The following is a 27,698-nucleotide window of genomic DNA, read 5'->3' as shown; positions in this document are numbered from 1 at the left end:
TATTTCAGAAGACTTTTCACAGCACTCTCTCACTTGAAAGACAAATCTGATTCGACATGAAGTTCCATTACGAAGAAACTGTTACATGTGATGACACTGGTTATTGAAAATTGAAATGAAGTGAGAGGAAGCTAACACCAACTTGTATGAAATTCTGCTGTCGTTGAATGACACAGGGAACTCAATATATCTAATCATCAAAGTGAAGCCCATTGGGAACCGAACTACAGTTGTATTGCAGAAGGTTGCTACTTGATTGCTAGACCCAAAAGTGCTAAGCCATATGCCACTTATTTCTGTGTCTAAATAGCTTACTATGATTGATACCAAGGGTGGCTCTCCTCTTCACAGTGAAACAATCATGAAGACAACAGGAATTAGGAAACAGAGTATACAGATTATTTTTTAAAATCCCAATTTTTAACCCTGTCAGTTCCTGGAGCTTAATGTAATTTATTCTTTAATAAATTCAGTCCACGTTCTTTTTTTCCACTGCAGAACACTAGTTTTTGCACAGACCTTAGCTTGCAAGCTGCATTCAGTATTTTTTTCTCTTGCTGCTGTTGGTGTGTGGCCAGATGAGCCTGATTATAAGGGCTCGGTGTTGGCCTTGAGTGTAAAAATTTTTCCTGCTTTCTTTAGAAAGATTTTTTTCCACCGTCCTTGTGCCAATCTCCTTGATTTTTCTTCCTCACTCATCTGTCTCTCTGAATCAGCCTTTTCCCATTGCTCCTCCAGCCTCCCCACGCTCAAAGTCACTCCAAGGTCAGCGGAGGGCCCTCGTACGCGGGCGCTCCACGTGTCCCTCCTCCCAGCTGGAGGCAAAACGCGCTCTGTTTACAATATGCTCAGTTTCTACTTGACAAGGCCTGGAAGCCGCTACGTATATCTGAACTTAGGTCCCATAGTTAGAGAGAGCACAGCGCTGTCAAGATATGGCCCACTTCTACAATTGAAGAGCCAGCAAACTGGCAGGGTCTGATGGATGAGCCGATACTTGAACATACATTACATCTGTAATGTGAGAGTTACGCGACTCAACACAGCCTCGACATACAACACAAAACAAAAATCAGTTCCGACATTACAAGCACCCCCGCTCCAACTATGCTAATCTCTTCTTTCATCCATGATCTTTGCAAGTCACAGAGCGTTACGGTAAAGTGTTCTGCACTTAAAGGAATATCTGCAGCTTCCCTGCCACTATTAATAAAAATATTTAATGCTCTTGTTAGGAGGCGCAATTTGATTACTGAACTGTTATCCAACAAATCCTGAAAACAATTCAAAGTAAATTTCCCTAATATGTCTATTTTTCTATCCTGCCAGAAGGGTTGCTAATGAATTTGCTGCTTGAATGCACAGACAGATTGGGAACTATAACTGTGCTGGCCTGGGCAACATGGCACTGGCACCAAAAACCTATTTGTACCCATGCAAAGTTCTCTCTAGAGTATGTCTCTCATCCAGAGGTGATTTTCCAATAAAATCAGCCTTGATTATTGCCAGCGCAGGAGCAATCCCTGAGGGAGTATATCAGGCAATTCAATACTAGGAAATGTTGTACTAGGCAAAATTAACCTTGTAGCAGTGTTATTTCCTGAAACATTATCTAGCTTTTGCCTTTCTTTCGTATTTATCGATCCTAAATGACTGGATTTTTTTTCTACTTCTCTCACTTAGCACAAGATCATTATTTTTTTGTACTTGTATTTAAAAAAAATAAATGCTTGAAAGATACCTGTTTTTCTTTTATTTCACTTACTCACTGCTAAAGTAAAGGACTGTTTGCTGTATGGCAGACACTTTTTTTTGGGTATATAAAAGGTGATAGCAAGGAGGACCACCTTTATTCTGCCCTATTTTCATGACCCCACAAGGCAGAGGAAACCTACTAGATATATTACCACGAGGCCACAAGCCAGGAAGAGCAAGGAAACGTCATTCTTCCTTCTCACATCGAGGTAAAATTAGGAGAAATGCCAGTGAAACTAGTGGAGTTTTGCAGTCCAAAAGAGAGCAGACACAAGCCTACAGATTTCAAAGATACTGTTGACAGCCTCAGTTAAATCCCGCTGCCTGGTAACTTTACCCACTGCCTCTTACCAGGCTCTCCAAGGCAGGGATCTTCGTCTGGACAGTGTCTAGCACATGCTAGAACCTAGATATACCATGTAGTCATATACGTACACTAACACTACTTACAGTTTTGCTCTGGTTATTTATCTTCCAGCAGCACAGAAACGGCATAACAGTGAAATTCAGGGGTATGAGATCTGAAGGCTGGTTCCTATGCTGGATTCGGCCAGCTGTACTGAAACCAGCAGAACAGGTACTCCCGTTTATACCAGGATCAGGTCTTTTCTTCAATTTTGCTAGCATTTGTTGCTTGGTTGCAATATTTTAATTGCTCAGAAGCACATTTTCAAAGCATTAATTTAAAAAAGATCACAGGTAGTTAGAAAACAGCTGTTACTTAATACAATGCCCAAAGCAAATTTGAATAAATGCTAAGTAACTTAAAATTAAAAATAATAATCAGAAAGACAAATATAAAATCTAAAATGATCAAAACCACAGCATGAGTGAGGAGAGAAGAATGGGTACTCCTTTGATCAACAGCAGATACATGCTAAAACTGGAAAAAAAACATTGACCTTAACTAACTTTTTTTTCTGTCAAAAGGAGGAATCAGGCAAAAAAAGGTTTTGTTTGTCTCAAACTTTCACTTTTTCGCAACTTTAAAAAATGGACCTAAATTTGATCTTGACAAGCTGTATCACAATGAAGGTGTAAAAATGTTGTTTTGAAAAAAACCAAAAGCGACTCAGTTAAAATGAAAATACCTATTTTTGTTAAGCTGCAAGACTCCTGGCAAATTTTACACAAACACATGATTAGCTTTGGTCAACTGGCATATACATATCTCCGTAAATAAAAATACACAAAAGAGAAGGTTTCTCTAGCTGCCTAAAGTTCTGTGATGGCTACTGAGCAACATGCCTGGCTTGGCAGCTGAGGGGCGCCTCGTGGCTGGATACAGCCAGCGGTGCTTGGTATTGATGGTGCGTGCTCAGATTTGTAAGAGATTAGATGAATGAGCTCTCACAGTCTGTTCATCTCATTGTCTTGTAAGCAAACATCGTGCACTACACAGGACGTGTGGTAATTTAACCATCTACTATAAATTATACAATCAAGTCGGAAGCGTTTCACTATAAAAATGTATTGTGCCCATTTGAAAAATGTGTGTTCTCTCTAGGTACCCGTTGTGGTGGTAGCTGAAAACCTTAATAAAGCACAAACTATTTTATATTTCAGGACTTAGGCAATGTGACTCATTTGTACAGTTTTAAGTCCAAACAAACTGCTAGTCAACTAAATTATAACTTATTACCACAGTCTACAGACTTTTAATACATTCTGTGGTTGGAATAGGACTGATTTACTGTTTTGGGCCCTGCCAGTAGTTATCATGCATCATTTCCCTAGAAATAAAAATAGCCCTACTGTGGTTATCCTTTGGACTGATAAAAATATATCTAACAAGATGTGTCAGAGGAACAAATTCAGAAAATAAAGGTAAAATATTAAATAGACTTATTATTTTATGTCTAAAGTACTACATCTTCCAGCTGCCGTGATGACTTTGGAATAAAGCAAAAGGTACTGCAAAAAGGAAAAAAGATCTAAAGGAGCAATTGAGCTCTGATAAAACCACACGGGGATAGCTGAATTGTCAGAGCTTTGCAAGAGTCAAAATTTACATAAAAATCAGTATTTAGGGATTAATGTGATATCATCAAAAAGGATTTAATATGTGCATTTCTTTGCAAACAGTTTAAAAGCGGCAGTTCTATAATCCATTTCCAACACTAACCTTTAACTTGTAAGAGTAAAATAATCCTTCGCAACATTTCTAGAGTTCACATTCTGTTGAGAAAACGTAGCCCTCCCCTCAATAAAACTCACTGGAAACCAACAGTAGCATATGCGTATTGGTTTTCATAGTGATGATACTCCAGGTGCCGGCCCTGCTGTGAGTATTGTATGTCTGTACAGACTCTACCATGTGGCCCAGCTTGCAGAATCAGTGGCATTTGAGGTTTTCATGAATTTTTGGAGGGACTTTATTGCTGGTGCAATAAACTGATCCCATTGACCGAACTCTGCACCTGTGTAGATGCCTACGTGGACAGACTAGGAGGATCAGGGACTAAAGAACATTGTCTATAATTGCCTGTAAGCAGGCTTTTTCCTGGATTTCTACTGGGGATTTGATCATTTTTGCATGCGAGACTTAAAGTATTAAAACATAAATATGAATGAATTTCTTTGAGAAATGAATATGCGCAGGCAGTTTAGGCACTATGTTGTAATGGATTTTTAGAACTAATTGAATTGGTGCTAGCTGATTTAGTAGTTTGCCAGAAATCGGCTGAGGAGAAACAACGGGAAGGAAGGTTTAGAAGCAGAGACTAACAGGTGGCGGTGTGGAAATTGCTTGGAAATTTTACTGAGAATGAGAGTTATAGCAGATTTCGGCTTTCTGTTTCTTTAAAAGTGGTTTAAGTCCTTTAGCAAATGTCCTTTAGGTACACATACACAAATGTCCATAGGTACCTATGGTCCATAAGGTGTCTATGTATACATGTATGTACATATATATACACATACATATATGTATATATGGCCATCCTCCCATACAATTATCCACAAACGGGAGGCTTTTTCAACCTAGACATGACACATTTTTTTTCTTCTTTTTTTTAAACACAGGAGAGGAGATACCCTGCAGTGGAAGAGCTGAGCGTGCATACCAACGGCACACCGCCCCTTTCGTACCTCTATTGGTTACAAGGGCCTGATTTGACTGGTTAAAACCAAACCAACATGCAGACCTAGCCCACTGGCCTGCACTTTTGCCAACGGGAGCAAAAGATCTGTTTATGGTTACTGCTATTACAGCATACATTAACTGACCCTCGGAGCCTGACCTGCTTGCCCTCCCGCTTAGTGAGTCAATAAGAAAATCCTCTGGCTCTGCATAACTTGCTTAGACCTCAGACCTTCCATGCAGAATAAGGTCTGTCCAGGGAGGGAAAAACAAGGTGCCACTCCAGCTGGTAAAACAAAGATATTTTTAAAGTGCAGTCAGTAGAAACAGTCACTCCTATTCCATGTATAATCAAGGATGAAAAGGCCACGAAAAATACCACTGCGCTTTGCAAATGAGAGGTCAATTGAAATGTCAAGATATCAAATGTTAATGGGTTGCATTTCCAATGATGGTTGGGACAGAAAACCGTACCAAGTCAAGTCAGATGCCCTTCTGAGGAGAAGATGAGTTTTATGGCAGGAAAAGACAATAAACACCAGAAGTCTTTCTGGTTAACAAACTTGTGGCTGATGGAAAACAAATATATTTTGAAAATATAAAAAGCAGCGGGATTTTAACACAAGCTATAATCCCAAAACATGTATCTGGAAGTCATTAAATCTACAGCAAATCTAAGCATATGCAGGTGTTTGGGGAAAATGCCATTGCTTTCTATTGAAAATTTTTTAAGGGACTATAAAAGAAGAGAGTATAAAGGGTGCTCAAGGAAGGCAATGTTTTCTTCCCCGAAGCAAGAAGTCAGTTCCAATATTCTCACAGTTCTACAGCAGTTCATGGATTACATGGACCACTCTTAAAAGCATTCATTTTCCATTTCAAAAATCTAATTTCTCTCTTACAGAACTGCTGTATTTCGTAGTATTGCATGACATCAGGTTTTAGCCAAATCATTCTTTCACCTGCCCACATTTTCCCAAGGAATCCATTTGGCCACTTTCTTAAAGGACTGTGATCTGAGGCATTTGTCTAGAGTGACATTATATCCAGTCCTTAGCCAGAAGGGCATTGTCATGCAAAGAACTCAACTCTTTAATATGGAAAACAGTGAAAAGAAACTAGTTATCTTCCTAACCACTGTCTCTGCCTCACTAGTAGACACACAGCCTTCTGTTCCCAATTGCAGAGACTTGCTTTGTGTCTATATTAGCTCACTGATGGGCTCACGAACTTAGAGGGAAAACAGCATTATTAGTGGCTTTTGAGTAGGAAGACTCCTTGGTCTGTACGGCAAGATATGTAATATCAGGAATGAAGAGCAATGAGTAATCATTTGCTCTTTTGTGTAAGAATAACTACTTGTGTGGATTCCAGTGAATATATGAGGAAAAGGGTTTAAAACAAACGAAAGACAGTATGTTTTCATGCACTATGGTGCTCAGTGCCACAGGATGTTGTGGGGACAAGAAGCATAAACAGATTTCAAAAGAGATTTTGCATGGAGGATAAGTCCATTGCTACCACCTAAACACAGGACGTGTGGTTATGGAAGTGTGAAAAGCTGTGTGCAGGAAGGTGGGAGGATACTCCCCGTGGAGGATGCCTCTGTAATTGCTGTTCTTCCCCCACCTTCTGCCACTGGCAGAGATAAAGCACTGGGTTGGTTGACCTTCAGTCTATGTTAATGTACAGGCTGCCAAGCCAAGTGTATTTGTACTTGAGAGTGAGGCCTAACCCTGACTGTGCCAGGATCTGAGGGGATCCTGCAGCTCAACCCACTGATAAAAGACAAGTGATGTTGTCCAAGTCAACATGAACATGATTCCTCTAGGCTCTGTGCTGATGTGGGCTCCCATTGCCTACCCAAGTCTGGAAAAAAATCTGAGAAGAGTGATCATCAGTTGGGTTTCAGAACAAAGCTGCTATTGAATTTTAATAATATCGCTCTTCTCCCCCTCTTCCATCAAATCACAGGGTATATAAAAGGTATTTCCTCTGGATATATCCTAATTCAAAACCATTTCTCATGTAACAGCTCTTTAGAAATTGTAAACCCTCCACAGGGTAAACTTGTTTAAGTCATGTTACCTCTTTCCGACTCAGGGATATGAACAGCATGATAAGGACCAGCAAGTAAGTAAGTATCTAGGACTTTGCATCCAGGAAATCCCTTTCCTACTATAGACTCTCAATGTAAATATGGATAAAACCAATGGGAGAAAGCAAGTGCTCCTTATATGACAAGGGCAGGAGAGGATAAATAAGTTAAATGTAATGGATTCTGCAGTTATGGGGGCCACCTTGGTGCTACATACAGACAGAAAAGGGTCTTATGTATGTTTTTGGAAAAGTAACTGCACTATTTCCACCCCCCCCCCCCCCCCAAAAAAAATTAAATCATTTCTGCAGACACAGAGACTTCTTAGCTATTTTCTGTGTGCTTATTTATAGTAATATTATGTCAGATGGTGCTACCAATACATAAAGATGAGTTCCTATGGATGTAATGTGTCTTGCAGTGCTACAAGCAACATGGAATTGAGACCAAGCCTTCTGAAGGAGTCAAATGCCACCTGCATCTACCTTGGCCATCAGGAAGTTCACATCAGTTCGTCTAAACACCTATAGACACTTGGACATTAAGAAACCAGCTGCTTGGCTGCCTTACTGAACTGTAGTAAAGAAACTTTCTTGTTTTTTTCCCTCCATAAGTGTTAAGTGCTGGAGGGATTCAACAGAACAAAAAAGAACAGTACTTCCTCCCAAACATTAAACCAGCAACATTAATAAACTGAGCAATGAAAAGTAAATAGACCATTTCTACAGAAATCTTTGTCATGCTCCTAAACTAATATGTTAAATAGTGGCACTATTAGGCCCTGTCCAAGGACTCTATATAAACCATAGTGTTTAAAACGGAGTGATTTCTGATTCCAGTTTTGGGACACAAGAACTATATCAGTACAATGTAAAAACAAGGAAATTCTTTATGCTAATGACAACTGCGAATATTATATATATATTTATATATGAAAAAATATATATTGTAACAGATGTCAAATGCAGTTAGATTCAACTCAACTTATTAGTGCATGGCTTTTAGCCAAAAGCAATTCACATTTGCAGAAGTGTACTATCACATATGTCTTAATAACAGAAATGTGTTTTTAAAAATGTATGTGATAAGTCACATATGGTAGAAGGAATCTGTACAGCTTTCAGCCCTTATGACAATGGAAGCTACTAACTTTATTTTGCATAGCTGAAGAACATTAAAATTCAAGTGAAATTCTCTTTGACATTTGAGAGCTACAAAAGCAATGACTAAAAGCTAGACAAGCCTGAGCTGTAGCAAGTGTGGCTGTGACACTTATATAAATGCAATCCATATCTACTACTGCTATCTTGAAGACACTATTCTTACTTTTGCCCTGAGAGGTAATATTTTAGCATACAATCCTAATTGTATACAGGTACCTTAAATAGTTACATGTCACTGAAAAATACTAGGCAGATTTTTCAGCTGTTTTGTTATGCAGCGTGTAATTAATATGTATAATGGATTCCCTAGGGTACTAATTGAAGCTGCCACCATGAACATAGTCAAAGAGAAGTTAAACAACCAGTTGGGGGAAACATGACAGGGTGAAATATGCACATGTAGGTGGAAGGAGCGAGACTGTCCATCTGGCCTTCTTCCATTCCAAAATGTTACACTTACTCAAGTCCCATAAAGGAATGATTTAACCTAAATCACTCTTTCCCCCCTACTCCCAAATCTTTCTGGTGGATTAATGGGGCATCAGTGTCACATACATGCTGTTTAATGACTGCAAGGCTCAATATCTCTGTTATATGTGGGAAAACTCAATTCAGTTGAGCCGTTCCTGAGAATTTGACTCGAAATTTAAAAAAAAAAGTGAATGAATGATAAATGATTATTTTGGAGTTGTTCCCCAGGACTCTCATCACCTTGCAACTTCTGGATCCTCTATAATGTGAGGTGAAAACACAGCTCATTTCACACTCTCTATTAAACAACCACCAGCTAACAATGACTTTAATTCAGGTTGCACTGAATTTGAACTAGCCCTACAGGCAAGAAAGGTCCCTTGCCTTATTAGAAGTTTCATGTGCTATCAGGTCCCTGCTGGATCCTATTTCTAATTTTTATCAGATTGAATGAAACATAAAAAGAGAGTGATTTATGACTATCTTGCATCTTGCCTAATCACTCCAAGGAGTGTTCATACACATTTTGCGTTCACTTTATAAGGTGTAAATGACTATACATGATGGAAGCCAAGTGAGAAGTAGAACTGTATTCTTTTGTTATGTGTGCTAAAACACAATGATTTGTGAGTCCTGTCAGTGCATGTTCTTACAAATACAAAACCATTCCAGTCCAAAAGCCAGCATGACCAGCAAACTACTATAAAAATAAGAACATTTCCTCTGTCTGTAATAGGAATATAGAGTTACTGGGACTTAGTTAAACTGCAATGATCACCTACTGAAGCTAAAAATATGTGTTTTATTGGTACATAAGAGCCCATTAAGACTGGAGTATTCATTATTTAAACAGAATCACTGATTGCTGGTAGCTTTAACTGAAAATGCCTTTTCTCAAAGAGCCTGGACATCTATATAGCAACTTTCTTAATTCAATGATATATGGTTGAGTGTTGCTGCTAGTGCCCTAAGATTTAAGAACTTCTCATAAAATGCCCTGGAAATTGCTCCCTGGTAGCTTGCTCATCCTTCACAGAGCCCTACTGTAAAGAGCAGAAACATACGTGTGTGTATGGTGTGAGAGACGCACACACGGAGTGAGAAGAGCTCTTAATCAACAGGATAGCAAAGCCTTGATACATAGGTGCAAAATATTCCCATGTGTCTAGAAATCATTTGGCACATTCCTAGTTATTTCCCCCGTCAGACCTTCTCAAGGATTGCAATTAAAAATCATAATCTTTTTAGCATGTACAAACCTCCCTAAGGCTAGGAGCACTATGTATTGAGTATGATTGTGATATTATTTGGCAGCTATTCATAGACAACACATTAATTTATGGAAACTGGATGAAACTCGGGGATCGCAATCATTAGGGACACATGAGAAATCGAAAGCTTTCCTCAACGATACTGACCTTTTTATAGCTATGATTAGGGGCAACTTGAATTCTATTATCTCTTTCATCGCCCTTCTTACTGTCCTAGTCTTTTTAGTGATTGTATACAACAACTTCGTTAAACTTGCATTTTCTAATGGATATAAAAATAACTTACTTTACAGGAATGTTTCTCAATTTTGTCTTTTCAGCAGCCTGTAAACAGAAGAGGGGTGGGGGAAACAAACAATTAAGCAATGCACCAAAGCACAACGAAGCCGCAAGCAAACATCAACCCGTGGGTGCTCTTCAGAAGCGCATGCCCAGGCAGCCCGCCACAACCAGGGCAGAGGGCTGCAGGAGCTGGACCCTTTCAGATAGATAGCGCTACAGGTTTTAAATACTTCTTCCCCAGTGTGTGGTATCAGTATGGTTTGTTTATTTTTAATGGCCACGAGTGTTTAGGAACCGCTCATTCAGGGTGATTACTTCATTTCCCGCTCTGAGGTCTGGCCCCTTTGTCACGAGCTATCTGTCCACATCTGGAACAAGAACAACAACAGGAAAAAATAAAGGGAAGAACGGACTCCGTTTCCAAAACAGTTTTTATTCGGCAACAACAGAAAAGGGCAAGGGATGACCAAGTGTTCAGATCAATTTCCTCTTGTGAAACCTTTGAGAAAACACACACCAAATCATCTAAATGAGTAAATCTTTGGGCCTCTCGGCCTGCACCACCTCAGACGTGGAGCCTGGTTCCAGTTTATTGCTGAACCCATTGATCTGTGTACAGTCCATTTATCATTCATGAAAAGAGCCAGTGATCTTCACAGTATATTAGAAGAAACAACTCAGATCATCTGTCAACGGCCCTCTTATTTCTGTTTCCCTCTCCATGGGGATTTCATCTCCTTCGATTCTTCTTGAATTAAAATGTTGCTAAGCAACACAGCTGGGGGCACCGATGGCAAAGCTGCGCCAGTCTATCACACTGGTTAAGCTGCTCGAGATTTTAGTGGAGATTTTTTTTTTTTAATGCTTCTGTGGCATAATTATGTAATCTGAACCAACCTTGCATCCCCCCTCTGATTTTTTTCAGAATAGGTAAACAACATTTTAATGCAAGAAGGCTTGAAATATCACCTTCAGATAAACTAGTGTTGTCGTATCATTTCAGAGAATTCCTCCTAGCGTTTGCAGAACCAGACTGTAATAGATTTAAATGTGGAAAGCGGTCAGATGGTTAGTGAGATTACAAGCATGGATAGTGGTGAAAGGCAGAATTAAGACAACTGATCCATAAACCTATTATAGTAAGGAAAGTTTTAGGGCTTAATTACCTTCAGGGATATTTTTATAAAGCCTACCAAAATTGAAGAGAAGGGTTTTGGTGAGGAACTTTAACCTCTGCTATGCTTAGGGATGGGAATAAAATGGTTCCCACATGAGAACAGCTAATATTAGTGGTCCTGAAAAACGCTCATATAAGCCCTTGAGGAATTAAATCCTTTATGAAAATTGACTAACTTTTGAAACCTCTGGGACCCGCACAACTGGGTTCCAAATTTTGCCAGAATGAGTTTTCCTTTGGGCTCTACAATGGGGCTAGTTTTTCAAAATACCTGCTGTTTTGGCACTTTTGCCTCCAATCACAGCAAAGATAAAATCTGTGTTTAAATCCATGGAAATCCCTAATAATGAGTTTAAAATTTGGGAGAAAGAATTAGAGCTTGTGAGAGCTGAGATGATGGGGCAAGAGCAATCCTCTGGGCTGGCTCCCAGCGTGCGAAGAAAAATGTGTTTGTTTCATTTGGATTATATTTTCCATCTAAAGAATAAATCAATGAATGCATGATAGGAAACAATTACATTAATTGTACAGTAGGGTTGCTAAATAAAACACTTAAACCTCAAGAAATGTTAAACTTAAGATTGCACAAGTAAGTGTTACAGACCCGAACCTAATTATGCCCTCTCAAACAAGCCTATGATGAAATGGGGTCCCTGCCTCATTAGTGAGATAATGTGAGTTGTGCCTCTTTCCAGTGATACTCTCCCAAATCTCCCTTTTTCAGCTGCCACGTGCAAATGCAGAGTCAGAAGCATGTTATTAAGAAATCTTTCTGAGTAATAAACTACATGTAACAACACACAAATGCTTCATTTAAAATGGATTAAAAAGCCATTGAAAATGGCATTTCAGTTTCCCAAGCCTCCCACTAAATGCCAAGTTTCAGTCCCATCCTGCAGGGAACTAAAATTATTTTTAAATCTCATAAACAGCCTTCCACAATGGCAGAAGTTTTTTTGCTGTACAGTGATATTTTGCTTGACCCTTCTATATACCAAATAGCTGGACTATAAGAACTCTGAGTTCAAGCATGTGAAACTTGCATCTGAATCAGATTTTTTTCCCCTGAATTATTAAAAAATCACTACACAAAAACTGGTATCAAAATACAGATAAAGAAAAGAAAACAGACAAGTGGAGAGTGTCTAGGATGACAAGTAAATAATAATAACGCAGTCAATTCTAATACAAAGTAAAGCAGGAGATATTCTGGAGAACATATGCGTGATGGTGTGAGCTAAACTGTTTACATGAAAGATTAAAGAAGACGAAGGTATTTCAGGGAGTGAGACCTGGTAGTGTCAAAGTCATAGAATATTAAAGAGCAGAGTCTAAACCGGGTGTTTGATTTTTGACTATTTAGCTGCGTTGATGGCAACTGCTTACCCTGAAAGAAACATGGTAGCTTTAGGAAGAAAGAATTATAGATCTTTTTTATTTTCTTGGACCATGAACATTCTAGCACATATCTTTCCTTAGATTTTTACGTGGAGAATTTCCACATTTTTTTCCCTTTGTTACTGGGAGAAGGCACTTTCCTAATTCTTAAGGCACGTGCTGCAGGGACAGTGTCCTTCACACACATGCTCACTCACACAGAGTTTTCAACAAATATTGCAAATGCTCAGGTTAATCTACATGCCAGCCTAGTTTAATGTCGGATGATCAAGCAACTGGTCATTTCTTATTACAAATGATTCAGTTTGCCTCTGAGTAGGACCACGGTGATGTTAAACACAGCACAGAATACACGTCAGGGGTTCTGTCTGAGAAAGAAATGCAGGATCTGGCCTTCTGCTTTTATTTGTCTTGTAGGTGTTGCTCATTCATTTTTCAAAGCGTATTTGTTGTGATATCATGAGCATGCCCAGTGGCAGAAGATAAAGGAAGGCAAAATCAAAGTGACATTGAGTAACTCTACACATTAAGCTTTGATGCAGAAACATATTGTTTGAAAATATTTGGTGTGCAGCAGGTCTGTCAATTAGAGCTAATTATTTTTCTCTGATCAGGAAGAATGCAATTTTGTTTTAGGCAGGTTTCTTTGAAATGTACGTCTTTTATATAACTTCATTATAGGAAAATACTTCTTCCAAATTACTTTTTTTCTGGGCTGCTTAGCTATTGACTCAAATTGTCTGTGTTGAGTAGTTCTCTCTGCTTTGATAATTAACTTTTGATCATTACTGAATTTAGCAGCTCTAGTCAGATGTGTTCATAGCCATCCTCCTCAACTATTTCAGTGTTCATCGCCTTTAATCTTTGAACAAAATGATCTCATTGAGCCTCCATCAGCCTCGCTACTCAGTTAATAATTCCTGTTTCTCATCTTCATGACTGAGTTTGATTTGGTTTAGACTTGATGCGAGCTTTTGATTATTAATTTAAGATATTTCAAAGACATACATGTTTTAAGAGTTATTTTTTTATCTTCTATTCCTAGGCCTTTACAAATAAGAAACTGATTTTAACTCCACAACGATTCCTAAACTTCATGTATTGAAAGTACTATCTAGAAACAGAGCAGGTAGGAGGTCCCTAAACCATGATACATGTGCCCTGAGTGGGAGATGATGCTGCAAAAGATTGGAATGAAATTGGACTAGTATAATGTAATATTCAATGGGTGTTAGGAGAATTACATCATGGGACCTTTGCTAATTTTGAGCTTGAAAACATGCATTAATATAATTTAGGATGATTAGAAAATGGAAGCCAGAGTGAACTAGACAATCATTCCACTTTAATTTGTAATTTCCTTCTGATTTTTTTTTTACAGTTATGGCCGTTCCATAATTATGCCTCTGCTCTCTAAGACCTTATTTCAACAGCTGACTCTAGCGTTGAGTAAGAAGGAAGAAGATGAAGAATACAGGAAAAGCAGTAAGATACAGAGAATCATCCATCAGAGAGTTTTTGCCCAGGGATGTTTTCCCATGACATTTATAACTGTGAATGATTCCTACCTCTTATGTTGTATTACACCTGATTTTGGCGCCAGTTGTTTTAGCATTAGTTCAAGAACCACCTGCACTGTGCTTTACTTGATCTGCAGTGTGGATATACCCATAAACTTATTTTGTTAGCAGGTATTTAACTATTACACAAAAGATTAAACATGGGAATAAGCACAAACTGCTTCTAGACTGTGCACAAGGACTGCAAAATGTGAAAAATTATGCTTTTCTTCATCGCTATCAATTACTGGACTGGCTTTTGGATAGAAAGAACCAGAAAAAGTACTCCAGTCAGTACAACTTTCCTACATCACAAAGACCTGAGGAGAATGAACTGACAAGAGGCTGGCTCAGAAATATCAAAGCAAAATAATTGGCATCTGCAGAAGGCAAATTAAATATTTGGTCAAGTGTTACAGGGGAAGTGTCTGCTATCCAAAGAAAATATCTGTTTTCCATTGCATCCAGGATTTTCAAGGAAAAGTATTTGATTTTGAGAAAATGAGATTAGACAAAAAATGTTTTTTAAGAATGCCTCCTCATCCTCTTGATTCAGAAGCACTGATCAGCCACCTAAGAAGGCAATTGCTGAGCCTCAAAGAGTCTCTTAGGGTGAGACAGATGGCACTTCATGCCATCGAACATATTGGCAGAAGAAGGAAGGCCTTCATGCTTTAACTTTTTCCATGAGCTGCTGCAAATCTAACTTAGGTTAATCTCCCAGTTTCTAACCAGCTCTGTATGCTTGACTCAACACAAGTCAGTTTACAACCCACCATGCTGTTCTGCTGTCCTGTAGGTATAGAAGACTCCTTGGAGACCCAATTCAACAATCCAATAAAAACAAAGAAACTTTCCCCATTAATTGAGTTATATGTATAGTTATACATATATATATATCTTTATAGATGATAATTTGTCTTGGAAGTTACACCATGCTTTTCTTTATACAGAATGCCTTACCTATGATCGTAAAGAATGAACCAAAACCCACTACTTATTGACTGCACTGTATTGTACTCTGATTCTGTAATGCTACAGTTGGTGCCAACTACGACTTCCTGTGGAGGAGGAGAATGTAGTGTGCAGCAAACAAACCATCCAGAATTGTGCTGGGAATCAGAAAGCCCAAATCCAAGGGCTGAAGGATTAGTATGTGATGATACATGCATAAATATCTGTGTTGTGTTCCTTTTTTTTTTTCTTCATTACTTCATTGGTTACACTCTCCTCTACCTGTCCCCTAATGTCAACAGAGGAGACTGTATTTCTTTCTTGCTAATTGCCTTTGACATGAAGTTGGCAACCTTGTATTTGAGATTCTATGTGTGATGTTTCAGGTCAGTCTCACCTCGAGGACAAAAAGCCCAATGTTACTGTATCTAGGACCAAAAACAATGGAGAAGATACTCTCCTCATGTTGTACATCATGTTGTATTTTTAAAAAATGAGTATTTTTCCTTCAAAAGCCAAACATGTGGGATGGATCAGCTAAGATCCATTTTTTGAAATATCAAGTCACCAAGCATGTGGTATGTACAAATCAGAACGGTTCATTGAACTCTTGCTGTGTGTGAACCACAGAGAGCTTCTCATCATTGCTTTGAGCAATGCAGTAACCTTCATCACTTCACAGAGAGATGCTCAAGAATACTTGAAATACTGGAAATTTAATTTCAATTGGTGCAGTGGAGGCTGGGTAAAATTAAAAACAGAGTTTAAGTGACCAAATTTAAAACAGTCTGTCTGTGGGTTAGGAGTCACCTTCATCCTTGATGTAAGTGAACTGCTTTTAATTGAGCAACAACACAGATATATTTGGGCTTCTGTCAGCATTTTTCCCCAAATCCCTACATTTCCATCAGGCCAATGGTGGAAATCAAACTAAGGAAGTGTGCGATGAAAAATGTGGCCACTTCCCATCCTTGAAGGACTATTCCATGTTTTTTTAAAAAACGGAGAAAAGAGCTACATGCACTGAGTACGTACTACACTCTGAGGAGTGCTCATTGCTTGTGTAGACATACCTGAGCTGGTTTTAAATTAGCTAGTGTGGGTACTATGAACATTGTTGCTTTTGTCACACAGGCTTCAGTTTATTCAGTGTCTTTGGTGAACTTTACAATACAAACTGTTATGGCTATCTGTCAGTGAACGGACTTATTTCAAAGATAACTCACATAACATGTATGCTTATTTTAGGACTTTAGTACCAATGCACCTTGACAGAAGAGGTTTGAAACAGTGCCTTCCTTCCCCAATTATTTTGATACACACTGGATTCTTTCAAAAATGCTTTTGATGGGAAGTTGCCAATTGTACCAATTATTTTGACTCCTCCATCCAACAAAGGAGAAATTGTAATATGACATTACAAATTCTACTGATTCTACTTTTGTAGTCCTACAAAACATTGTCAAGTTGCTTTACAAATGCTAATCAATGTCTCATGAAGTCTAGTAGATTTAAATGCTCTGAGAATACCAATTGACTTGGTCATGGCAGAGTTCTATGGCAGAGAACAGAACTCCTGGCTAGAGCTAGGCCTGATTTTTCATAAGAATTGTTTTATTTGGAAAACAAATATACAGCCCTGGTGACAGAAAAAGTTGGGAAAATTGTACTGAATGGTCCATGTTTAAGAAAAAAATTCTAAATTGAAATTCTGGTTTGAAACATCATTTCCTAGCAAATAATTTGTTACAAATTCATAACAAATGACCTAGGCTTAGTGGATGATAAACCTGTTGTGAAAATATAAAACATCTAGCTAGGAATAAAACTCAATATTTGTCGTTGTCTTATTTACTGATGATTTTTCTAAAATATGTGTTTGGTTCAACCCTCCAGATGGCTAATAAATCAAAAAACATCCATTATTTGTTGGGTTTACTCCACAGCTGCATTTCAACATGTTAATCACATGATTAAAAATCTTGAGGAGGGAAAAGAAACAGAGAAAAGGTCAAGAAACATTTATAAGAGAAACAAAAAGTCTTCTCTAAACTCCCCTCAAGAAATAAGCAGCAAAAGGCTAGATTCAAAGAATATCCTGTGACCTCATTGTGCAGCTGCAGACAGTCCCCACAACCTGTGCATTCCTCAGTTTCCCAGTTCTTACAGAAGGAGAGTAATTCTTTGTATCTCCATCCCTGAAACTTACCTGAACAGTGCTGATATTTTGAGGTCTTATAATGAGGTATCCTTTTAGCGTGCAATGTCCGATTGTTACTTTTGCAATGTTCACATGAGTTATAACTTGCTGTGTCAAAATGGAAAGGAGGAGAGGCAGACATCTCGGAAACAGCCCCCTGTACCCCTGCTCATTTGCAGTTTACGCCCTTAGATTTTCCTTTGTGGCAAAGGCCTTCATCTCATTCCTTCGGGAGATCAACCTATCCTTAAGTCTCTTCCCTACTCTAAATCAATGTATAGTTCCCTAGACTTGAGAAGCAAAAGGGCAGAGTCAAAGAGTACCAGCAGTGGCAGTGCTGGGAAGATGTGAATTGATGTTGCTGTTGTTCATGCTACCCATTTATTTCCTGTGCAGGACTAAAGACTTTAAGGATTTTAATTTATACTGAACATTACATTTATACTGAATGTTAAATCTATTACAAACAGGCAGCAGAGGTAACAGAGGTAAACACACGTGAAATAACTCTTTGCTGACCTTGGTCTGGTTTAGTACGTTGCTTGGATGACTTAGCCAATTACTAAATTGCACAGTTCCAAAAATTATACTTAATAGAATTGCCATGAAATTGGTAATTTTGTAAAGCAGGCACGCTCTCTGTGAGAGCACTCTGTCCAAATAAATTGCACTGTCACACTGTGGTCCTGACCTGTCCCTAAGAGCAGGCAGAAGGTCTGTTCTGGGAAGATTCATCCTGCCGGCACAGAAGGGAGCACTTCCAACCCCGGCAAACCTTGCAGTGGCAGATGAATTCATCGTAAGAAAAATTAAGGTGTTTAGTTCTCATTACTGTTCTCCTTCTGGAATACCTCCAGGAGAGATCAACTTTCACTTCTTCTCCCTGTATTCTGGCTGACAGAAGCTAATTACTGGATTTATCATGCCCTTTTCATCACCTACTTCACGCTTGTTCTGGCCACCCTGTGAGTCCTTCCTTCAGACTTTTGCAACCCCCCAGTCTCAAAGCCAGCACTAGCACTATCCTCTACTGGTGTAAAAGACTCCCAAGAATTTAGATTTTGAAGTTCACAGACGGTTGCTTGGGCTTTTACAAAAGAGCAACACTGCAGATGGCCAGCGTAAGAAAGCCAGACGCTTTCTTTACCAAAATGCTTCACAAGGCATTCATGATAAAAATCACACTCTCCTTTTGAGGAGAAAAGGGAGATAAATGTTTCCTATGTGGTCGGATTAGTGAGTGTTGAGCACTGAGATGGCCTGCAGATATCACAGACTTCAGATTTATTTTTATAGGACAGTATGGTCAAGTCTGGCTTTTCTCTTAACAACAACAATGCTGATGTCAATCAATTATCTCACCTGCTGCTGCCTCTGCTTGCTGCCAAAACAATACAGGGCTTTTGCATAAGTGGCATACATAGCAAGAGGCCCCGGGGAAATATATTTTTCCTCCATGCTTATAATAAAGACTCCTTTACAAAAAAAACCGTGTGCACAAGCATGCACACACACAGAGTACATGATCCATCCTGTGGACTAAAAACTGCATCTCCCTCCTCCCTCCCACCCCAAAAAGGCTGGTAGTTCTCCAGCATCTGGTCCTTATGGCTGTACTGAGGAACAACTGGTCTTTCCACCTCTATTTAATTAGTGATGGAGGCATCAGGTCTTTTTAAAGCTTCTCCTTCAGGTGAATGGTGTCTTATTGTATGGCTGACAGAGCCTGGCTGCTTCAGGCTGGTGGCATGAAAAACTAAACCCGAGAGAAGCACCTGTTTAAGAGCGCGCTGAGGGGCTATGAAGTGCCTGCTTACTTGCGGGGAAGTGAGGAGAGGACTTCTTGCAGGTGTAGTTATCCATCATTTCAACTAAGGCATTTCATTCTCCCTTTGTTAGGCCTGCCTGCCTGCCAATATTTTATTTTCCTGTATTATTTTCTCTACTGTGGCAGAGGGTTTTTGAGACACTGAGCTGCCAGTGCATACTAGGCAACGCATGGAAAAGGCAAGTCAGTGGGAGGGATGGGGCTGCTCCAGCTCCTGTGCTGGTCTGGGCAGCTGCTGCCCCAGAGCCCAGGTAAGAGCATGGCTGCAACCTGCAGAGGCAAACTTATTGTTGTTGATCTGTAGTACTGTGTACTCTACAGCAACCATTTGTCCTGAGGGTTGTATTAATCCCCTTCCTCATTGATGGATGACCTCCACAATAACAACATGCGCGGAAACAATTACATGAGATTCTGTGAATTTGAACAAGTTAAAAGCTTTTGATAACACTGAGTATTTTAGTGGTGTGCCATGTTTTTTGCTCATAACTGCAGCAAGCTCAGCCCAGATCTCAGAGTGGTTACTGAAAGCTTCTGCTGATAATAAACAAATATATGATATGAACCTACATCATTACCATGTGAATTATGACCTTAGACATGTCAGCCATCAGATCTCTTATTACCGAAGATTTGTCTAAGCGAAGCTGGAGTATTCATTTTACACAGTTGATGATACATGGTTGTTTCAACTAGTGTTGTGCAGAATAAAATAATTTGAATATCAATTAAAATGGACTGAGGTAGCAAGAAGAGATGTATCTTCATGAAAGGATTTTTCATGATTATAGACTGACAAGGTTGGAGAATGACTGTATTATCCTAATAGCTTCTTTTTTCATTAATGGCTTAATGAAAACATTTCCCTACAATTATAAAACATGACTGTAGATCTTAAACACTGGAATGTGGGTTCTTTATCAAAACACATGCTGCTGTGGCTACAACTGATGCTGCATCACTCTGGGATTTCAGTGGAACCCAATGACAGATAAACTGTTTACATTAAAAGACTTTATCAAAGTTATTTTGCACCTATTTTCATCCTAATCCATCTGATTTTTCTATAGCTTTGACAAGATGACCTCTCTCACTGTGTGTGCAGTATTGATGCCATCACTGAAGAGCTGTTCTTCAGCCTTTCTGCTGATAACAAAGTAAATGGAAATGTAGAGAAACCTTGGGGAGGTAAACAGCTTGTTCAGGATCCAGCTAAAAAATGGGAAAAATTACAACAGGAAAGGATATCTATTGTTACAAGGAAAGTGGTCACTGTTCCACTTTAAAAACTGTTTACATGATACGATGAGGGCATACTGCATCTTAGAATTTCATAAACTTTTAAAAAATTTAACTGGAGTAAAGGCTTTGAAAGCTCAGTATGCATTATAAGAATTCAAAGCTCAGCCTATGGCTGATCACTTTTTTAGACTCAGCTACAAAGTCAAACATTTTGTATGTAATTACCTAATACTAACCTAGCAAAAAAGAATTATGTTTGTGTAAAATACAAACGATAGAGCAGGGCCATGGATTGTATGCATGTCTTGTGTTTGTATGGTTATCAGAGAAGTGGCAATAAAGTGGCAATCATTAAGGGAAGGAGGAAAAAAAATCAAATACAAAGGAAAAACGTCTTATTGATTTGTTCTGCCAAAAACACTATATACATAAAATACTGAAAATGGAGCAGGTCTGTAACTAGTATCAAAGTTTCTTTGGTTCAAAACCACACAGAACACTAGCAATGTGCTTTAAATTAAATACGCATTTCAAAGGTTAACAGGACTATTCCTTAGGCAGAAGAACAAAGAGGAGCTGGTTAAAGAAAACTGGGTACACTACAGCTACTTAAAATACTGTATCCAGGCACAACTCATTTGGATGCCTTTGAGCTCAAAGCTAATTTGAATTATACAGAGGTGCTTTAAAGAACAAAAATACTAACCTGTGTTTTATCTAAGCTCTTTTAGCTGAACCGAGCTACTAATTAAAAATCTTCACTACTCTTCCTAATTTCTGATGTATTTTTTTAAGAGTAATAAAGTGTGCTGATTTTGGCTGGGATAGAGTTAATTTTCTTCATAGTAGCGGCTATGTTTTGGATTTGTGCTGGAAACAGTGTTGATAACACAGGGATGTTTTCGTCATTGCTGAGCAGTGCTTACACAGAGTCAAGGCCTTTTCTGCTTCTCACCCCACCCCACCAGCGAGGAGGCTGGGGGTGCACAAGAAGTTGGGAGGGGACACAGCCGGGACAGCTGACCCCCACTGACCAAAGGGATATTCCATACCATATGACGTCATGCTCAGTAATAAAAAGCTGGGGGAAGAAGACGGAAGGGGGGGATGTTCGGAGTGATGGCGTTTGTCTTCCCAAGTCAAAGTCACCGTTAGGCGTGATGGAGCCCTGCTTTCCTGGAGATGGCTGAACACCTGCCTGCCGATGGGAAGTGGTGAATGAATTCCTTGTTTTGCTTTGCTTGCGTGCGCAGCTTTTGCTTTACCTGTTAAACTGTCTTTATCTCAGCCCATGAGTTTTCTCCCTTTTACTCTTCCGATTCTCTCCCCCATCCCACCGGGGGGGGAGTGAGCGAGTGGCTGCATGGGGCTTAGTTACTGGCTGGGGTTAAACCATGACATAAAGCCATCTAAAAGCTCTGTCCTTCTTCACAGAAGAGTGTTAACATTAGCATCTCTGAAATGCCTTGTCATCTAATGGTTTTACTAATAACATGTCTGTCATCTGCCTTGACTGTATCTCTCATAGGCAATCTAAAAATACTGTGCAGTAGGACTTCTGAATGCAATACTGATGCACATGCCAACGTTCCTCTCAGTGACAGTACTACAAGAGTTTACAATCCAGGCAATGCTTAAATGTAACAATATCTCTCAAATAATACATTAAACAGATGTGTACCTGGTATTATAAATATGTGACATAAAAATCTATTGGGTTGGTCAGTGTGCATATTAAAAACCATTCAAGTAGGTCAAATTGTGGATAACTTAAAACTTTAAAGACAGCAATTTTAATAAAACTGTCAATACAATTTTCTTTGTAAAAACATTTGACACTGATTATGCTGCTTATATTGAAAGAGAAACACAAGGTCTATATCTTTAGATCTTTTATTGAACTGTGAGCACAGCATCAATAACTGCTTCTCAGCTGTAAATGAAAATTGATTCCAGATTTAACCCGTCATTTTCTGTACATCTTTAATCCCAAATCACCCGCAATGAGACATAAGACTCAGCATTTTGTCTATGGGACAAAGCATGTGTCCTATGGCCAGCTCCAAACTGTCTACACTGAAGATACTGTGGGGTGTGTTTACATGCGTTAGATGTAGGCGGTAACTGTGGTTTCTCCAAGCAAGGCCCAAAAAGTGATGACAGGAGTTTGCAGGTGGGGTGGAGTGACTTATAACTTGCCTAACGCTTTATTGCAATGATCAGTATGGTCCAAAGCTTGACAGATCTGAAGTCTGAAGGCACCTGCAATGAACATCTCATTGGACCTCCTGCATGTCACAGCCCAAAGAAAATCACTCGACAACTTCTGCACCAAGCCCACAACTGCCATAAGTCCAACACGAGAGGGAAACCACAAGGTATCCATGTAATTTACAGCAGTTTGGCACTAGTAGTTTGGATTTCCAGTCAGCTCTCACTTGCTGAAGCCTCTTAAGCACTCTAGGGTGAAATTAAAGTGTATAGCCTCCTTTCAGGAATCTTTTTCTTGGTGATATATTGCTAGGGCATCATCATGCGTGCCTTAACCAAAAAAGACTTAACACTTATATTAAGGAGGGTTCTCCAGATCATGGTTATAACTCTTAGGAACAATTTCCAGTTATTCAAAATCCTGTTTGAAAAGTGAACGCTAAAAGTGGGCAGCACGTTCAGTAACAGGCTTGCTAATACTATGTCTAGAATAAATACCTTCCACTGACTTCAACCTGGTAGTTCTCATCCTATCCAGAAATCAGGCTCAACCTCTTAATTGTATGACTGACTGGAGCTATCATGTGTGTTGGGTTTCTCCTCAGCAGTGGGGAGAAAAGGAAGGAGATGTTTAACACCTGAAAGAGCATGAGGTCCATGGACCCCTAAATAAATGCAATACAGATCAGAAATAAGTGTGCTTGTTCATAGGAGTGAAAAAGGAAGACAGAAGAGCTTTGTTTCTTGCAGACAAGCTTCTAACAATCTTCCACCATGACAAATGGACTACTGGTAGTCTCAGAAGACAGGCTGATAGATCAAACTCTCTCCACATACTATAGACATTCACTAAAAGTTGAGATCAAGGTGCATTTATGGAGCAGTGCCACTACTGCCCTGCCGTGTAAAGATTGAAGGGTCCCTAGCAATTCTCAAAGGACAAATCCTAGGGCTCCCTATCGATCACTGTTCTCAAAGAATTTCAATTTCCTTGAAATACGAGTAGAGATGAAGATAACAAACTTGATTTTTACATACTGTGTTTTTATTAATAAAAATGAGTAAATGCTAGCTTATGCTTCACATTGGCTGCAAGCCTATAGCAAAAAAAAGTCAGAAATATTGTAAAGACAATTATTCCATTTCCTTATAGAAATGTTGCATAAATTGTTAGAATGGTTTTGAGCTGAGAGTTTTAATCTTTTCTCTCCCTGTCATAATGTGCACATGTGTACAGCTGAATTACAATGGTCATCTGACTGCAAAATCTTTATGTTAAACAAAAACAAGTATTTTTCTAACCTTGGGCTCCACAGCTGAACATTCAACATTGTAAAATTCACATATTGTAATTGCCTTGATCTGTCCCTCATGAATGAATATTTTATGTACTTTTTGGAAAAAATATTTTGCAGTCAAAACCCATTGCAATTACTTTGTTCATGTTTATGTGTCTGACCAGTGGGCCAGATCAACCTTTCTTTCCATTTCCAATCCCCTCTCTTTAAAGAGATATGGCAGAAGCTGCTAAAGTGTGAAGGCACTGCCCGTGTAATGCATGAGTGATGCAGCAGACCCATGCTGCTCAGCTTTGCAAGGCCCTAGTCTGGGATGCAGTGTGTGACAAAAATCTAAAGGACAGACACATACAGTCATTCATTCAGGAAACCTAAAAAGCTGCGGGATTCTTTCCTATAATGCGTATAACTTTGTCTATGCCCTCTATTTGTAATACAAATAAAAAAGATGCAACCATACATATGTGGGGTACATAGGAAAGATGAAGGTTTCCCTCGAAGTGCAGGGTATTTAAGAAATACATTCAGCGTAATTCTTGTCCAGACAGTTCATTTATTTTTTACATGATTGGAAGCGTCCATGTTTGGAATCCCTACAGATACACACCATAATCTGTTTCTTAAGAAGTTATTTGGGAGAGTTTAGGAGATTTGAATCAATTCTAATCACTTAGAGTGAGATGAAGCTCACACCACCAAAAGGAAAAACATTTTCTGTGTACTATAAAATTTTGAGAAACTACATGAACAGTCCTTATCGTGCTCTCTTGTTTGTCTGCAGCTTATGCTATGAGTGGTATTACTGGAAAGTCACATGGAGTTTTGGTGCAGTCTGAGGCTTCCTACAGCTCAGGCACATCACCACCGCATAAGGACTCAGGCTGCAGCCCCTGAACTGGGAGCAATGTGACACTGCTCACGTGCACGACGCTGCCTTTGGGTAAGAGGCATGCATGTACGACACGACAGCAGTGATATTTTGAGAGCTATCAATACTCCACTGTGCAATGTAGACATAACCATGTCTTTCCTGCTTGGGAAAGACATCATCAGAGATGACACCTATTCAAGTCAGTGAGGGCTTTTCGTTTGATGTCAGCAAATGCTGGTCCAGGCATTTGCTTCTTCATTCAGCAATGATACATGATTTCATCTTAGCAGTGTACATTGTGTAAATTTGGAATAAGCCTACTTGAGTCATTAGAAAACTACTACTGTAGGAAAACAAAAGTAACTCCTACCTGATAATATATTTCCATTTCTATATTTTGGGCATCTCAGTATCACAATGTCATTTTACAGGACTATTTGGGCAAGTTTCCAATAGATCAGGAAACCTGCTGGTTTCATAAGCTGCCGTGTTTGTACAACAGCGCATTGCACAAGTACAGGCTTTTGATCCTTTGGCTTCAGATGAGAGCAGAAGTCTAACTTGGTGCTAAAAAATACTGACTTGTATGACTAAGGGGTCAACTGACACCAGAAGGTAAATCTTTCCTGGCATGACCCTAAAGGACAGATTAGGTAGGTTGAAGGAGAACATTTAGGTGGTTTAAAAATAAATAAGAAAGAAAGATCGATTCATAATTAACATTTCCCAGGCTGAACAGATGATCTTATGCTGAATTATAGCATTACCTTTCTCTATTGCAGACGTTTAAACATTTGAGCCTATTGCATACATAAAGTAACAAGAAGGATGAATTTAACCCAAAGTCTCTTTTTTTTCCTGATAAGAACATTGAGAATATGAATTTCACCAGCTTTATTTCCCAGCATTATCCATAAATATTTATAAAGTGGGAAGGATAGAGAATGACACAAGTCAGTTTTCTGAAAATGATTCTTCATTAACGTCCCAAGTAGGCTGAGAATTTCAGTATTGATTTACTACTACACACTGAGGATTTTCCCTCTCGCAAATGGGAATCACTGGATTACTGACGATGGACTCCCAGCCCTTCACTCACTAACTGGAACAAAACTTACGGACCCATTCTTCTCAGGTACAATTGTACAAATGAATTGCAAAGTGCAAACCAACTCTGCAGTTGTGTTGGTGGTCTGATGTGGTCGTTTTACACTCACTTCCAAAAAATCGATTTCAGAAATTGAGTGTGAAACAATTGGAGGCTGTTCCACAGTTAGTTTGGCACAATGGAGGATATAAACTTAGCACATTAGGTATTCCTGGGTGATGCCATGTGTGGTCTCTTATTCCAAGGCTAGTAAGTCATGTTTTGGTTTAGTTTGATCCACTTCACAAAGTTAATTCAGCAAAACTGACAAAATGCATTCCTATTTAAGAATAAGTTTCCTCCCACAGAGGTTGTATGTGCAAGCAAGATTTAAGCTAATGGATTCTGCACCACCTCAAAATGCTTTTGATGTAAATATAGTAAACCAACATGCAATCACATTCAATCGATGAAACAACTTTGTCAGATTATACGGTCTATGCACTTATATGAGATGTATTTACCTGTTCATTGTCATCTTCATCACTGCTGAGTTTCAGATCATCCTCAAGCATTCTGAAAAAAAAAGAGAGACAATACAAAAATACATTTAATGAACTAACTTTATACACAATGGGCTGAATCTACCCTTCAGCAAAGTCAGAGGAAAAACTCCCGTTCCATTCAACAACAGCAAAATCAGATCTGTGATAACTAAACTGATGAATACTCCATGTATGTATGTATGTATTAGTCCTTCTGTGTGATGCTAGGTAAGAACAAATGACTTTCAGACTCATCCATCATAAAGTTTGGCAGTCAGCTCCTCTTTCATGTCCTCTTTTATTTGCACATTGTCTCACGGTGATTAGTCCATATACTCCTATGTGTATTTCCAAATTAGAAGGTGGAAGGGAAATTCAGCTCTGAGACTGTTAAAAACTGAGAAAAAGTCCTCCATGTTTCATTCTTGATCTAGGACATCACTGATCTTCTTTGAGGCTGGTACCAATCCCCACCTTATCAAACTGAGAATGCAGAGTGGAGAATAGCAAGAAGAGGAGGAGCTTGGTTGAGGTTTGATGGGATCTCACAGTTATTAGTATCTGAAGGCAGAGCAAATGTTTTCCAAGCTAGGAATCTAATTCATATCCCCATTTTTATTTTTCTTTTTTTTTAAATACAGGGAAATGACTGCTCCCTGCCCTTGGTTAAAGGGGAAGAAAACTCCTAAAAGATGTGGCTGTCCCAATGCCTCCTTCCTTTCCTTTGGCAGAAGAAAGAGTTCAATAATGCATATTACTATATTAACACTCATCTTATATTACTTCTTTCTTTTTAATCCAAGACTTGGGTATGGTAAAACACATGGGGTAAGATACCATATTATTTGCTATTACATCTTTGCAGAAAAGGTCTCTTCTTTCGAGGTCTGTCTACCTAGAAAGACATGACTAGCAGCCACCAAATATAATCCCGTACAGCTTCCCATATATTCATGCTTTTATCTGGTGGTTCTCCTCAGAGCTGATACTCCTTTGGGCACACTTCTACCTCACACCCATCTTTTCACCTTGACAAATTCTCTTATCACAGGATGATGTATGAATGAATCGGCACATCTCACCCAGATCCGCTGTGACAGCCACTAAAATTGCTGAGCTTCCTTTCTCCCAGCCTGAGCTCCTTCACCCTCGGCAGGAGGCTCGCAAATTGCAATTACTGTTTCCTTTCTGCCTTGATGGAGACTG

At 39.1% G+C, this 27,698-nt stretch overlaps 1 protein-coding gene across 3 annotated transcripts in view; it reads right to left on the bottom strand.

The window, feature by feature from the left end:
- Window positions 1-27,698, bottom strand: part of AFF2 (ALF transcription elongation factor 2) — a 343,346-nt gene that overhangs the window by 67,360 nt on the left and 248,288 nt on the right. For 2 of the 3 annotated variants that reach the window (XM_050901642.1, XM_050901643.1), the window contains exons 8-9: window positions 26,472-26,523; window positions 10,127-10,164 (exon numbers count right to left, since the gene is read on the bottom strand). In XM_050901642.1, coding sequence (XP_050757599.1) covers window positions 10,127-10,164; window positions 26,472-26,523 — 90 coding nt within the window. Of the gene's footprint in view, window positions 1-10,126; window positions 10,165-15,910; window positions 15,919-24,803; window positions 24,828-26,452; window positions 26,524-27,698 lie in introns of all 3 variants that reach the window. The other variant, XM_050901644.1, reaches the window with a different exon arrangement.

Source organism: Gymnogyps californianus, chromosome 9, assembly GCF_018139145.2.
Source record: "Gymnogyps californianus isolate 813 chromosome 9, ASM1813914v2, whole genome shotgun sequence".
Lineage (NCBI taxonomy): Eukaryota > Metazoa > Chordata > Aves > Accipitriformes > Cathartidae > Gymnogyps > Gymnogyps californianus.
Note: the sequence above shows the minus strand (reverse complement) of the source record. Positions and strands in the feature narration are given on the sequence as shown.